The sequence below is a fragment of the Scatophagus argus genome, chromosome 8 (assembly GCF_020382885.2).
Source record: "Scatophagus argus isolate fScaArg1 chromosome 8, fScaArg1.pri, whole genome shotgun sequence".
NCBI lineage: Eukaryota > Metazoa > Chordata > Actinopteri > Scatophagidae > Scatophagus > Scatophagus argus.
Genome location: NC_058500.1, coordinates 8,907,646 through 8,922,269, shown reverse-complemented (window position 1 = coordinate 8,922,269; position 14,624 = coordinate 8,907,646). Strand labels below are relative to the sequence as shown.

General features: G+C 41.0%; 2 protein-coding genes across 2 annotated transcripts; one reads left to right on the top strand and one right to left on the bottom strand.

Annotated features, from left to right (window-relative positions):
• Positions 1 to 148: 148 nt before the first annotated feature.
• On the bottom strand, positions 149 to 7,199 carry qars1 (glutaminyl-tRNA synthetase 1). Its single transcript, XM_046395832.1, has 23 exons — positions 6,995 to 7,199; positions 5,855 to 6,005; positions 5,383 to 5,492; positions 5,195 to 5,270; positions 5,036 to 5,100; positions 4,893 to 4,946; positions 4,487 to 4,550; positions 4,334 to 4,408; positions 4,086 to 4,171; positions 3,885 to 3,971; positions 3,695 to 3,794; positions 3,525 to 3,603; positions 3,198 to 3,437; positions 3,021 to 3,113; positions 2,765 to 2,902; positions 2,508 to 2,595; positions 2,270 to 2,416; positions 2,069 to 2,170; positions 1,886 to 1,978; positions 1,229 to 1,356; positions 1,063 to 1,129; positions 843 to 968; positions 149 to 664 (listed from the first exon to the last, which is right to left on the bottom strand). Exons 1-23 carry the CDS (start codon positions 7,103 to 7,105, stop codon positions 614 to 616), a joined length of 2,331 nt encoding a protein of 776 aa, XP_046251788.1. The 5' UTR covers positions 7,106 to 7,199; the 3' UTR covers positions 149 to 613.
• Positions 7,200 to 7,319: 120 nt separating this feature from the next.
• ogg1 (8-oxoguanine DNA glycosylase) lies at positions 7,320 to 10,426 on the top strand. Its single transcript, XM_046395834.1, has 7 exons — positions 7,320 to 7,863; positions 7,978 to 8,342; positions 8,452 to 8,631; positions 9,202 to 9,380; positions 9,479 to 9,623; positions 9,793 to 9,842; positions 9,936 to 10,426. Exons 1-7 carry the CDS (start codon positions 7,754 to 7,756, stop codon positions 10,137 to 10,139), a joined length of 1,233 nt encoding a protein of 410 aa, XP_046251790.1. The 5' UTR covers positions 7,320 to 7,753; the 3' UTR covers positions 10,140 to 10,426.
• The last annotated feature ends 4,198 nt before the right edge of the window (positions 10,427 to 14,624 follow it).

Genomic DNA, 14,624 nt, shown 5'->3' with positions numbered 1-14,624 from the left:
CCAACTAACCCACCTCTATATTGAATATTGTGTATAGGCATCAATACTCATATCATCATATACCACAGAAAAAATGTGATGACAATAAAATGAAAATAGCAGGAGAATACTAACCTCAGCTCGAAAAACTCCAGGTTACTAACACAGAGACTTTGCCAGTTTTTTTATTTATTTGTGTTTCCCGTCAAAAAAGACACACATGAACCCATCTGAGTCGTAAAAATAAAAATACAAAGTGGTTTGGCAGTGACTTGCCTCCTTTGTAAGAAAAGGTCATGTATGGCATTTGAAAGCATCCCCTCTGTGGACACCAGAGGAGTTGTCGATATTAAATTAGCATACAGGAGATCATTGTTGAACAATGATCAATTTTGCATAAATTCAACAAAGAAGAAATACTGTAAGTGAGTTATTATTGCAGCAGATACAAAAAGCTGAAGCTGACTGACCAAGTCATTTTGCGGGTCACAAATTTCTTATGAATATGGACATGCCATTGTTATAGCATCTGACTTCAGTCAGTCTCAGCCAAAACAGATTAAGTGATGCAAACAACTTTGACATGTATCTTTGGGCTCATGGGAAGCAGGAAGTCCAGCTTGATCTCAGTCAATTAGATCTTCCCTGGGTCTTCTTTCAGGGTGACTGTTCTGTTGAAGACGAGCTGCAGTGAAAGAAAGATTTAAATTAGATTATCCACATCCAGAAGTATAATTAAATTAAATGCCAAATAGCCTCTTAAATTAAATTAAAAATAAAAGCTTTCATCAATGAGCATTTGTTTAAAATAAAATATAAGTGTTTCCAAGTTTTGTTTTGTTTTTTCTTTGGTCTCACTGTACCTTGTCTTCAGTGCTGTCGGGGTCCACTGAGAAGTAGCCAACTCTCTCAAACTGGAATTTGTCATAAGTCTTTGCTCCCTTGACTGAGGTATCCACTAAGGCACCGCTGATTGCCTGCAGGGAATTCTAAATAGCACAAAAAAAGAAATATATTAAACAATCACTAACATCTCAGTTAGTCCAAACAGGCATTGTGTCATAGGAGCGCAGAAGTACTCACAGGATTGATGTCACTCAGGAAGCCATTGGGCACTTCAGATGGATCTTCAGGATGTTTGTGCAGGAATCTACAAAGACAGTGAGAAGTTTTCACTAGATGAGTTTTTTTTTTTTTTTTAACATGGATTATTGGATGTAAATGACAGCGAGTGATTTTTGTGACTTACAGTCGTTCATACAGGCGCACTTCACACACCAGCGGCTGGCTGACCCAGTGGATGAAGGCCTTTGGTTTCTCTGCAGTCTCAGAACTGCAGCAATTCACCTCCAGTTCCACCACTTTACCCTGAGCATCCTGAGAAACAAAGTGTAATTCAGCAGGACATGTTGTGAGGATGTGGAGCAGATGCTGTATAAAATACTACTTTACGATACATGGAAGCTAAGACACCCAAAGAGAGAAGCCAACCCTGCTAAGAAAATATAATACCAAGATCAGACGCTTTGTAAACATTTCAGTGTAATAAGCTCCAGGGACGCAATCAAACATCACTTGGATTGCTTTAAAATCGTGCTTTTACCCAAAGTTCTTCACACTGTGCTACTCTCTCTCTCTCTAACTCACACACACACACACACTCGCTCGCTGCCCATTAGTGAGAACGGATTTCGCCCCCCATTACCTTCTTTCGGGAATATGGATATATCTATAGTCATAAATCGAGTCACCTCTTCCTCTTCACACAAAACTAAATTGGATTAAACTCAGCTTCTGAAATGGTCAGGCTTTCCAGCATTCAGCCAGTTTGAGTTTCGGCTGAGACTGACCTCACATTCAGGAAAAGGAATGGTCTTACTGCACTTTGAAACATTTGGAGTCTTACCTTGACGACCTTCTGGACAGAGATGACATACCCAGCATGCCTTAGACCCACAGGCTGTTCTGGGGTCAAACGCTTGTAGCCCTTCTCCATCACCTGCCAAAGGACAGGAGTCCATCATCATCATCATCATCGATCTTCTACTTATACTGTGAGGGTAAATAATTTGAGAGTTGCCTCTCCTACCTCTCTGAAGTCACTCTGTTCAATGAAGATCGTGCGTGAAAATGGAACCACATGGCTGCCCTTGGCCTCGTTGGCAGGAAAGTCTGGTACCTGTACTTCTGACTGAGACAGAAGATTCAGCGTGGAACATAAAGATTATTACAAGTTCTCAGGGAGCAGTTTAATGTGTAATCTCTGTGTATTTGTGTATCATATACAAACCTTTGAGTCCTCCGGAAGGTTAATTATGGTCACTTTGAGTGGTTCCAGCACAGCCATGACTCTGGGCGCCGTTTCGTTTAGAACGTCCCTCACGCACGCCTCCAGAAGGTGGGGCTCTGTAGTCGTCTGGGAAACCGTGACTCCAACCTGCCAGCAGAAGGAACATATCATTACACAACACTACCATCCTCAAACATGTAATTACCATCTCCTTCATCCTTCCAGTCATTCTGCATACCCGAGCACAGAAGTTGTTGATTGCTTCTGGTGGGAAACCTCTTCTCCTCAGTGCGGTCAAAGTGAAGAGTCGGGGATCGTCCCAGTCTCTGTATTTAGGAAAGACACATCCTGCTGTGATCCAACAGATTCTACGTAGCATGAAATAGCTTTAGCTTTACACTCATTTTGTTTTTTATAGCCAGTTATTTACAAGACTCTGTCGCAATGTGATCACAAACAGACTGGAAACAAATGGACAAGAACAAGCTGTCTTACTTGACAACACCAGTGTCAACTAGTTTGATGATTTTCCTCTTGGACACAACAGTGTAGGTGAGGTTCAGTCTCCCATATTCCCACTGAACAGGGCAGTACAGATCCAGAGCGTTACACAGCCAGAAATACGAGGACCGCCTGTCACAAACACAAATGGAAAAAACAATGAAAGAGACATGACAGTGCATCTGTTTGTCAGCCAGAAAGATTTCAATGCAGTTAAACTATAACAGATCACCAAAGACGTCATGCATACCTGGACTGGAACTCTTTGGTACAGAGTGAGTGTGTGATATTTTCAATAGAGTCACACAGGCAGTGGGTGTAGTCATAAGTGGGGTAGATGCACCTGCAGAGAAAGACAAGAAACACTTGTAAGTGAAACTCAGATTGCTGTGAGAAAGATTTAAACGGAAAGTTCAGAATTTCACACCATTTATCTCCGCTCCGATGATGCGCTGTGTATTTGATTCGGTATGCCACAGGGTCCAACTTCCCATCCTCCATGACCATCTTCATCCTGAGTGTAACCTCTCCCTCAGCAAACAGGCCATTCTTCATCCTCTCAAACAACACCAGGGACTCCTCGATGGGCCGGTCTCGCCAGGGTGACGGAGGTACGTTATGGCCCTTCAGCTCCTCGCTTTTCTGATGGCACACGTACGCATGACCCCTGAAGACAGACAAAAAAAAGAAGAAACAATCATCAACTACCGGCTTTGTGCATATTGAAAAACATAAAAATAGTTCCTACACTCACCTGCGAATGAGATCCACAGCAAGGTCGTAGAGTAGCTGAAAGTGGTCTGAAGCATGTGTGACGGCATAAGGTTTGTAGCCTGTGTGATACAGTAAATATTAGTAAGAAACTGTCTTCATGAATGTAAGATTTCATCAGATCAAAAAGGTGTAAATCTTAATAAAACTCACCAAGCCATTCCACCATTTCTTTAATAGCAGTGAAGTATTTTTCCTCCTCTTTCTCTGGATTCGTGTCATCATACCTCAAGAAACAAATTCCATTGTTTGCCTACAAGAAGAGAGAAATGTTACAGAAAATGCTGCACAAGAAATGATTCAAGGGCTAATGATGGCGATAGAAAACAAATAGACCTGATACCTTTGCATAGCCAAAATTAAAGTTGATGGCTTTGGCATGTCCAATGTGAAGGATGCCGTTGGGCTCAGGAGGAAAACGAGTACGAATCTAAAAAAAAAAAACATTGTGAATGGATAGGAGAAAAATCAAGATACATAATAATTATCGAGTCAATTTTTGTTTTTCTTCTCCAAAAGTTAAAATGACACGTTAAGTTTGTACCTGTCCACCAGTTTCTTCCAGGTGCTTTTTAAGCAAGTTCATTGTGTTCGGCGTGACCACATAACCCTCAGTTTTATAGTTCTCTCCTGTAAGGTGGAAGGCAAGGATGCAATAAATAATTTAAACTGCTCAACTCCAATTCCAAAAAAAATGCCTGTTTTACACTGTGGTTATACATGGTGTATGAAAATAATGAGTAGCAAGCAGAGACACAACTGCACCTAAACAGTCAGGTGGTTTGTTCTCACCTGGTTTATGGAACTTCAGCGCCTCTCCTCTGAGCTGCTCCATTAGCGACTTTCCCTCCCCAGTCATCCCCTCACCTACACACCAAACAAGCACAGTTTAAAAAACATAAGCAATTAAATTCACTTCTGTCACCCAATTTGCTGGCTGCTTACCATTCACTGCCACCTCCTCTTTTTTCACCTTCACCTCATTCTCTGCAACTTTAGCTTTCTGGGGCTGTAAAATAATTATATATTAACAACAGATGAAACAATCAGAGTGCACTAATTGAAGAAATAGTTGGAGATTTTGGAAATTAGCTGTTTTCTTGCAGCAAGTTAAAAGAGAGAACTGATACCTGTCTTGTGTATGGCTACAACACACAGCTGGTTAGCTTAGCTTAGCATAAAGACTGGAGAAAACAGAGGCTTACTTGGCTTTGTCCAACAAAATCTGTCTACCAACACCTCCAAGTTGTGATTTTACAAAGGACCATGTGCCAGATTATTTGGCTGGGTGCAGGAATAAGTGCGTTTCTCAAAATGTCGAACTCCTCTTTTAAATAATGTGACATATTACCTTCGATTTTTTCTCCAGGTCAGCCTCTGTCTTGGGTCCAAGCAGATGTAGGACCTTTAAAACCAGAGCCAGAGTTAATTACATTATATATGGGATAATCAAAATGACACACATGCTACTTCTAACAATATTTTCAAACACACCTGCATGTCCACTTCATTTTTGATGACCTTTCCGTCGGCCCATTTAAGGGCAGCACGCGCCTCTCCTGCAGCAGACACAAAAGCTTAGTGAGACATTCTGTATGTTTGTTAGGATTTAATCCTTTCAACAATATTTAACCAGTCAGTGTGAGATCATACCCATTAGCAGTCCCATGTTGAAATGGTACCTCTCCTTTAGCAGCTGTTCTTTATGCTTCTTGATAACTGTCTCCACCTGCACAACAACATTCCACTGTCACTGAAGACACCACCCTAAGTTGAGCTTGTAAATTTAAAAAAAAAAGAAAAGAAAAAAGGACAAGCTTTTTGGAAGCTCATGCACTTACTGCTTCTTCAATCTGCTCTGGTGTTATGACCACACCAACACCACATGCTTCTTCAAACTCCTTCAGGTTGATGGGGTCCTGAGGATTACTCTTCACAAAATCCAGTGCAGCTGAAAAAAGACAGAGGAGATATTCAGGGAGCTGACAGGCACAAAAGTCATTTCCTCCCATCTTTCATGTCCACAAATCTCATTCATTTAGTCAAACCATATAATCAGGGTGGTACTCATTCTGCTTACTCTTTTGCTTTCAATTCCCAACCACCTTCATAAGTTGCATTTTTCACTACCTATTTTATATTAATCAAGCGTTGTGTATACCAGACTTGTTGCCGCACTGCCAAATTCTTCCATACCCAAACAAATTTGGGTATCGAAGGGCAATGTTATGTTGTAGGGTGTTTGGGTTTTGATAAGTCTTTGCTTCGCTTTGATCAGTCAGGTAGCAACATGTCAGAATTGTCAGACATTACCTGATAGCTGAAGCTCTGTGCAGATTTTGGACTGAGCTATATTGTCTGAAAGGAATGCCAGGCGTTTGGGGTCCTTAAGGCGAGACGCCATACTGTACAGCAATGTACCCATGGCTTTGGCCACTCCTGACGCCCCACAGACACGCTGGGCCTGTTGAAACCAAGGAGAAAAGACCAGAATTAATTGCTTTTACCTCCTTCAAAATGTGTATATGTCAAGAGATAACTGAGTGTGACAGACAATAGAAAAACAACATCACTATTTTCCTTGTCTTGATCTTGTGAGGATGATTTGCAAACAACTTTAGGAATGTGAAAATGAAAGTAATTCTGCCATAACAAACAGTCAGAATTCATAAGGAATCCATACCCAAAGGTACCACCTTACCAATAACTGGGTAAAAAAAAACAAACAATAAATTAATAAAATAAAATAGAACAAATAAGTGAATGTCAGTCACATTGTACAGCGGCCCCTCTAGGAAGTTTTATCTTGATCCTGTAAAGATGATCATTAAGCAACATTAGGAATGTGAAAGTGAAAGGGACTCTGCGGTTCCCGTTACTTTGTGAGAATAATTTGTGAGAAACATATCCATAGCTACTTCTGTAACCAGATTTAGCAAACTTTTAAAAAATGAGGAGAGCTGAGGGTAAACACAACAGGTGAGCTGAAAACAAACTGAATGTCCGCCACATCTAATCTTGATCCTGTGAAAATGATCTACAAACAACTTTTTGAGCATAAAAATTAAAGTAACTGTGTCACAACAAATAGAATGTATGGGTAACATATCCATAGGTACCTCCTAACCCATAACTGGTGCAAAAAATAAAATAAAATAGTGGAAGTCACACTGTACAACTGCTCTTCCTGGAAGTTTTATATTGGTCCCGTTAAGATGATCTACAAACAACCTTGGGGTGTGAAAATGAAAGTGACTCTGCAACAACATCTACTCGAAATTTATGAGAGACATATCCATAGCTACAGCTGAACCCATAATTAGAGCACATTTTGAAAAACGAAGAGAACTCAGGGTGAACACGACAAGTGAGCTAAAAACAAAGTGCATGACAGCCACATTTTACAGCTGCCCCTTCAGGAAGTTAAGTTACCCCACAGGCGACTGGTAGTACCTGAATAATTGCATCTTTCAGCGAAGAGCTCAGCGCTTCATTTTTCAGCGTCTCTTTCGCCTTCTGCTCACTGAGGCCGATGGAAGTAAAAAGTGCCAACGTATCTGCCATTTTTCCACCCTATTCACCAGCTAAATCGGAGCCACACGGACAAGCCACGACGGTACACGACTTTCTTTATCGGCGAAGGGAAGGAGGAGCGACTTCCTGTATACCTCATAGAAAAAAATAAATTACGAAAAAATTGCCAATAGGACGCCGCGGGCAGGAACGGTACTGACCAATCGCATTTAAGCTTAGTCTAAGTTACACCCGCCTTTGAGTGAGAGAGCCAATCAGCAGTTGTGTTGACATCAGTACGGGAGGGGCTACCGGAATCTTTGCAATGTTGCATCAGATTGACACTTGATATTTCAATAATTTCTCAGAATTAACCTGAAATAAAACCACGATAAATCTAATTAGTATTAAATACCTTTTTAATTACTATTAGCTAAGCTATTCGGGATCTTTTCTTCACAGATATGCTCTGCGTTGGAACGTGGTGTAACGTATTTTGTTGTCCATCAATATCTAGCTAACAACTCCGCGAAAGTTATTTAGGTTAGCTGTTATAAATGTGCATTGAAGTTGGAGCTACCTGTAAAATCATTTTTACATGAATGTGTAGGGATTGTTTTACGCCGCTACAAACACTGGATCACACCATAATGAGCTTTATAAACAGAGAGTAGGGCAACTGTTAGCATCAAAACAGTTATGGCCAAACATGCAGTACTGTCATCTGGGGGGAAAATGTGGAGGTCTCTGGCTTGTGCACAGTCAGAGCTGCGTCTGGATCTCACTCTTGCCTGTGGACAGTCTTTTCGGTAGGTTGTTTAAACTCAAATGTAGTTTCACGATTAACATAAGAGTTAGAGGACTAACCTAATACAGTTTGGGTCTTCATGTGAGTCTTTGTAATTACACATCTCAACCCACAGCTGGAGAGAAACTGCAAAAGGCCACTGGACCGGAGTGATGGGAGGACGAGTTTGGACTCTGACTCAAACAGATGAGACTCTTTGGTACCACGTTTACAAAAACCAAAACAGGCACGGGGAGGGAAGTGACGGGAAGAGGAGAGCTGGTGTTTCTCTCCAGATGGAAAACAAATCAGAGAAGCAATTCAAAGGAACTTTGAAGAAGGAGGAAGAGGAGCCAGTGGCTGTGGCTTTAGTTCAGGATACTGAAGAAGAAGAAGAGATGCTGAAAGATTACTTTCAGCTGAATGTGAAGCTAGAGGATCTGTACAAGGAATGGGGAGCAACAGACCCCCACTTCAAGCACATTGCAGACATCTTCACAGGTCTGTGTGAGTGTGTGTGAGAGAGAGACACAGAGTGTGTGCATGTTATCACTTATTAAACATAAGCAAATACTAGGCCAATATTTAACTTTCTTTGGTCTCTCCCCAGGTGTGCGAATGTTGCGCCAGGACCCCACCGAAAGCCTCTTTTCCTTCATTTGCACCTCTAACAACCACATCTCGCGCATCCAGGGCATGGTGGAGAGGCTCTGCCAGGCTCTTGGGGAGCCACTGTGTCAACTGGATCAAACCTCTTACTACAACTTTCCTTCCCTTTCTGCACTCGCAGGTGCTTTATCCTTTCTCCTCAGACCTACAACCCTGTTCATGATATTTCAAAAATGTTATCATCAGTGGTGTAGGGTTTCCTACTTTACAACAGAGTCCTAATGATATTATCTGTCCTTTCAGTTTCGGTCTTAGTTCACTGGTAGAAAGTCCAATCAGGAGGCCTTGATTTGTGTCCCAGCTAATGCAAAAATATTTTCAACTTCAGTCATGTTGCAAAACAGATAAATGTCGAGTAGTGCAAACCCACATTAAACTTGGGTTTGACTACAACCAAGCCTGTAGACCAAGAGTAGAATATTAAGATCAGTGTATGCCAGAGTAGTACCTTTATGTTCTTTGAAAATTATTATTATTAGTAGTGATAGTAGTAGCATTTCTTCCCTCAAATGCTTCAATATTTGATGCAGCTCTGTACCTGCATGAAAACAAATACTTAAACCATAGAGTGAAGCAGCCAGATTGAGAGTTATGTTCACTAGCCAGTTTAAGGTGTAGTACAGCAACAGTAAGCAGAAAGGCCTACATATTGTCAACATAATTGTGTTGTTTTCTACATTGTATCTGGCAGACAGCAGTGTCGAGGCATGTCTCAGGGATCTTGGTTTTGGATACAGGGCTCGGTTCCTTCAACAGAGTGCCAAGCAGATTTTGGACACCCATGGGCTCCAGTGGCTGGATGGTCTACGCAGTGTCCCATATCTGCAGGCCCGTGATGCTTTGCGTGCTCTGCCTGGCGTTGGCACCAAGGTGGAGTAGGAAAAGAATCCAGTGTCTTCTTATATTTTTCTGAAATTAAGTGAACCTGTAACAGTAACATGTAATTAAGAGCATTTGTTTTCCTGTAGGTGGCAGACTGTGTGTGTCTGACGTCCCTGGATAAGCCGGAAGCCGTCCCTGTAGACACACATGTGTGGCAGATTGCTAAACGTGACTACAGCTATGATGGCAATGGACAAAAGAGTATCACAGATAAACTCTACCGAGATATTGGTTAGCATCCATGCACCTCATCAGCAGTACTGTATTTTTTTTCAAAAAAACCTCTAACTTTATTTGTCAGTATAATTTTACATACACGGAAATTCTTCTCTGCATTTGACAGATCACTGAATTGTTAACACAGTGTCCCATGTAATTTTTTAAATTTTTTTTTATATAGGGGATTTTTTCAGAAAGCTCTGGGGTCCTTATGCTGGTTGGGCACAGTCAGTGAGTATTATCGTTCGGTATTTGTCCATGAGATTTTGTCATGTCTCTTATAGTCTGTCTGCAGTCATCACAAAGTGTTATTATCTGTTTTAGGTGTTGTTCTGTGCTGACCTCAAGAAGTTCCAACAGCTGAAAGAAATTCCACATCTGAAGCAGCTGCAAAAAGAGGAAAATGATGAAGAACAAATTTGCAAGAAAACAAAAATGAAGACAGAAGAAAACAAAACTGCGAAGAAAACAAAGTCAACATGTCACAAGAAAACAAGAACTTCTGTCAAGAATGAGAAAGTGGTATAAACACATTACCTACACAGGAACTCACATCACATTACCTGATTCTTGTTTTATTAAAAAAAAACCAAAAAACAAACAAACACTGGAATGACATATAAAAAAATTATCTCTCAGGAACATGATATAAAACAAATTGTTGTAAAAACAAAAAAAAAAGAAAAGATTAAGTTTTCATGTGTTTATGGTCTTTACTGTGTCTACCTTTCCATGTATTCAATATTACAATACAACTACAATACACTGGTGAGTTTTTTTAAAAAAAAAATAAAAACAAAATAACTTATGTGTTATTTCTGCCGTATGTATTTTGAGAGAAAATATTTATATTAGCAGAGTCACCGAACCATCACTGTCATATTGGCTATGACTTCTGTTAAATGTTGCCAGAAGAGGTCGCTAGGTGGCAGCAAGCATTGGAATAAAATGCTCTATGATAATATCACATTTGCTTAAGCCAGCCCAAAAAACAAAAAACATTAAGAACAAATGTCATTAATTCCCCGGATGAAACCCCTGTAATTTCTTGTACCAACACGTCATGGCATCTGCATGCATGTCTGTAAAGGTCAGAGAATGCCAGAATGGTTTGTTGTGTTTCTTCAGTGAATTCCTTGTATCAAAATAGTATGTCTGCCTGTTGGCTCATAAAAAAAGTTTGCCTGGGTGGCTGTGAAGTTCCACGGAGTCTGTATGTTTATCTATAGGCATTAGTTGGCTGTGTCAGCTGATCTTTTTATAGCAGGGATTGCAGTTATCTGCTGTCACTTCTGGGGGTTGGCGTGACTGTATCTGGTGACCACTTGGACATGTCTTTTGGGATGTTTGACCTATTTCTGTCCGTTCACAGCAGTGGCACAGCAATAATTTCTTTTTTAATATATAGTATTAACCAATTCTGAAATGTGGCAGCAGCTTACATGGCTATCAAACATCTTGCCCTAGTTTGAAAGATGTACTTTCTGACATGTTGGCATATGTAAGCAGCTGCATCACGCATGTAGTTGTTGCATTCTGTGTGTGTCTGTATGTGCATGTATTACGTTCTTTGAAGTTGTTTATTTGTGGAAGTGTGTGCAGCCATGCGTGTTAATGAATATGTGAGTCAGCTTTCATCCCCACTCCAGTTGAGCTGGACAGAAGCTGGGGCCCAGCTTTAGGGCACAGTCACGGTGAAGTAGAAAGGCAGAGTAAAAATAGAAAATATTTAAAAAAGAAATACAAAACAGAGAGGTGAAAGTGCGCTGGAAGTGAGGGCATGAATTTTCAACAAAAATTCATGTGCGCATGCATGTTGACACACAAAGACTGAAACAACACAACAGTGGTCTGTGTGTTACGTAAGGGATGGGTCTCAGCTTGTGTTGTGCCCTCGAGAATTGTTCAGTTATTAAGACATTTGTTATTGCGCATGTGCAGGCACCAGGGGGCGCCACCTCCAGAGCTCCAGCAAAAGGGAAAGGCTTCCATCTATTTCCAGATGTGCAGCAACAAGACAGAATTTGTCTGTCTCAAAATGACATGATAGCAGAGGTAGTTATAGCTGTGCTAGCTATAGATGACCTTGGGGCAGTTGATGCACTGGTACATAAAATCCCCTATGTGAAATTTTATATACACATCATGAGATATACATCATATAGACAAAAGTATGGGGAAACATCTCTTTATTATTGAATTCAGGTGTGGTATGGGGCTGTTTTTCAGGGGTTGGGTTCGGCCCCTTACTGCCAGTGAAGGGAAATCTTAATACTTCAGCATACCAAGACATTTTGGACAATGCTGTGCTTCCAACTTTGTGGCAACAGTTTGGGGAAGGCCCCTTTCTAATCCAGCATGACTGTGCACAAAGCAAGCTTCATAAAGACAGGGTTGGATGAGTTTGGTGTGGAAGAACTGGACTGGTCCACACAGATCCCTGACCTCAACCCTATCCAACACCGCCTGATTTCTCAACTGCTCTACTGCATGAATGGGTAAAATTCCCACAGAAACAAAATCCTGTGGAAAGCCTTCCCAGAAGAGTAGAAGCTGTTAGAGCTGCAAACTGTCTGTGTATTTAGAATGCAATATCATTGAATTCCCTGTTGGTGGAATGGTCAGGTGTCCCAATACTTTAATCCATAGAGTGTATCATGATATTGTTCATTCTCTGGAAAATCATTAAGAAAAGGTGGTTATTTTTGTTTTTTGTTAATACGCTGCTGCAGAGATTATGTAAAAATCCAGTACTGCAGTGAAGCAGTCCTGCTCATCGATTCGCAACAATGCCCACAATGGCCTAATATGAGAGATAAGAAGAGATAGATAAATAGCCAAAAATGGTCTCTGTGCACATCCACACTTTGTCTACTGCTTAAAATGATGGATGGTATTATTCCTGAATAGTAACAGATGTATTATATAACAGTATCTGATGTGATTCCTAAGATGGATAAAATTTACAGAGTTGTGTTGATTCACCTTAGATGTGGTTGGAAACCCAATGCTGCTGGAGGCAGCTGTGTGGGAGCCTGAGGTACGGGGAGAGCAGAGTCCCCACATGGAAGTCTGTCTTTGGGGCCCTGTGCTGGGTAGATTATTCTTTGGTGTCTAGACAACCAGAGAGAGAGAAAGACCATGAGCACAGAACTGGCAGAAGTATTATAGATCTTAAGCTTCTCTGACACATATGTGTGTGGATGGATGTTAACATATAAAGATCTCAGCTGTTCTTAATAAAAGAGGCTTATTTTGTGGAGAAAATTAATGCTACCATCTGATGGGATCCCCACTAGGCTGGCTGTGATTCACGTTCAGTGCTTTATAGATGGGGACAAAAAACAGTTCCGTCTGCTCCAGAGTTAAATTTCAGAGCCCCTACAAGGATCAATTGAAGTAACTAAGAGGAATGTATTGACCACATTCCTGAACAAAGATGGTACAGAAACATGATCTGCAGTATATGTGGGTATGGGATAGTGTGAGTTTCATGTGTGATTCTGGTGTATGTCAGAGCCAGTGCAGCACACTCCCTCATTTTTAAGAAATTGTTAATTTAGCAAGCTTTAAATACTACTCCCCTTTTCACTTTAATTAAAACCCCATATGGATCAAGAGCTGTCAGTCACTTTAAGATTACTATGAACAGTGTGGGTATTTTATTCTCAGTTATAAGGCACATTTTAAGTATTTCATTCAAATAGTGTAAACTATCTCAGTGCTGAGATGACAAATAGGATAGTTATAGAAAGTCAAAATCTTAAGCATGGATGAAAAATGCATTTTTACATTTGAGGAGGATAACCAAACCTTCTGAGGCTCCTCACCTGCTACAAACAGCTTGACAAAACGGACGATTGGAGCACTTGCCTTAAAGGCCCAGTGTGTAGGTCAGAAAGGGACTATATTGGAAAATATTGTAATGCAAAACCAAGCACTGACTCTGGAAGGGTGCCTTTTGCCTTTTTAGAGGCCATCGTAGAGGAGGGTGAAACGAGGGGTGTTCAGCTGGCAACCACGCTGCTGGATGCCACTAAACTGGGCTTTAAAGACTAACATGTAACACTGTTGGAAACTGGACAGCAAGACAAAGTCCCCTCGTGCTGAAGCATTAATTTTGAAGGAAACGTCTGCTGGTAATTTTATTTAGTGAAGCAACGTGGGACAGCCAAAGTTCAGGCCCTGCTGAGCGCACACATATTTCAAGCAATGTCTGTTAAACCTTCAGACATGAGTAGAGGGCACCTGTGCAAAAGGAAAGACTCTGCAGGGACTTTTTATATCGTTTGAGGATATCAGAGGAGTCAGAGCCCCCGCTGGTACACCAGATTACGGTAATCTTATTACAGCACCAACATAACGGGATAACAATCAGTTGATATGATAAATACCCCAGGGGGTTAGCGGCAGAAAATATGTGCAAACGTGTGCAACATGTAGACTATTTAGCACATGAATATAATATACACATGTATTGATTTAACAATATGGCAGCTCCTGCGGGGACTTGACATAATTATCCATTTCCTATTCTTCTAAATTTGGTTGGTGTGTTTAAAAATGTATAGAGTTTGATCACTTATCACCTACCTATGGAATATTAGTCATAATCCATGTGCAATAATTTGATTATCCTCTTGAAGTGTTCCCGCTCTTCCTGTCCAAACTCCTCAGTGTCTCCCCTGCTGGCTCAGTAGTAATGTAATGGCATTAGGACAATCCTCTGAGCTGCACAGGTTATTTTAGGACTCAGCTGTATGGTACAGACAATCTAATAGAAGTGACAAATACATGCAGTGAAATCAACACACAAGACTTTCCAAGCTGAGACACTTTTGTGTAGTTCTCAGTCAGCTTGTCTGCATTTGGGCTCAGTTTGGGCAGAGCTGCATGTCCAAACTAGAGTGTTGTGTTTGTGTAAGACAAAGAGACAATCAGATGGGGGATGAAGGGGAGGCACCGAGCCAAGGTGCAGCATGAGGAAACAGTATCATCTTGGCTCCAGCTTTG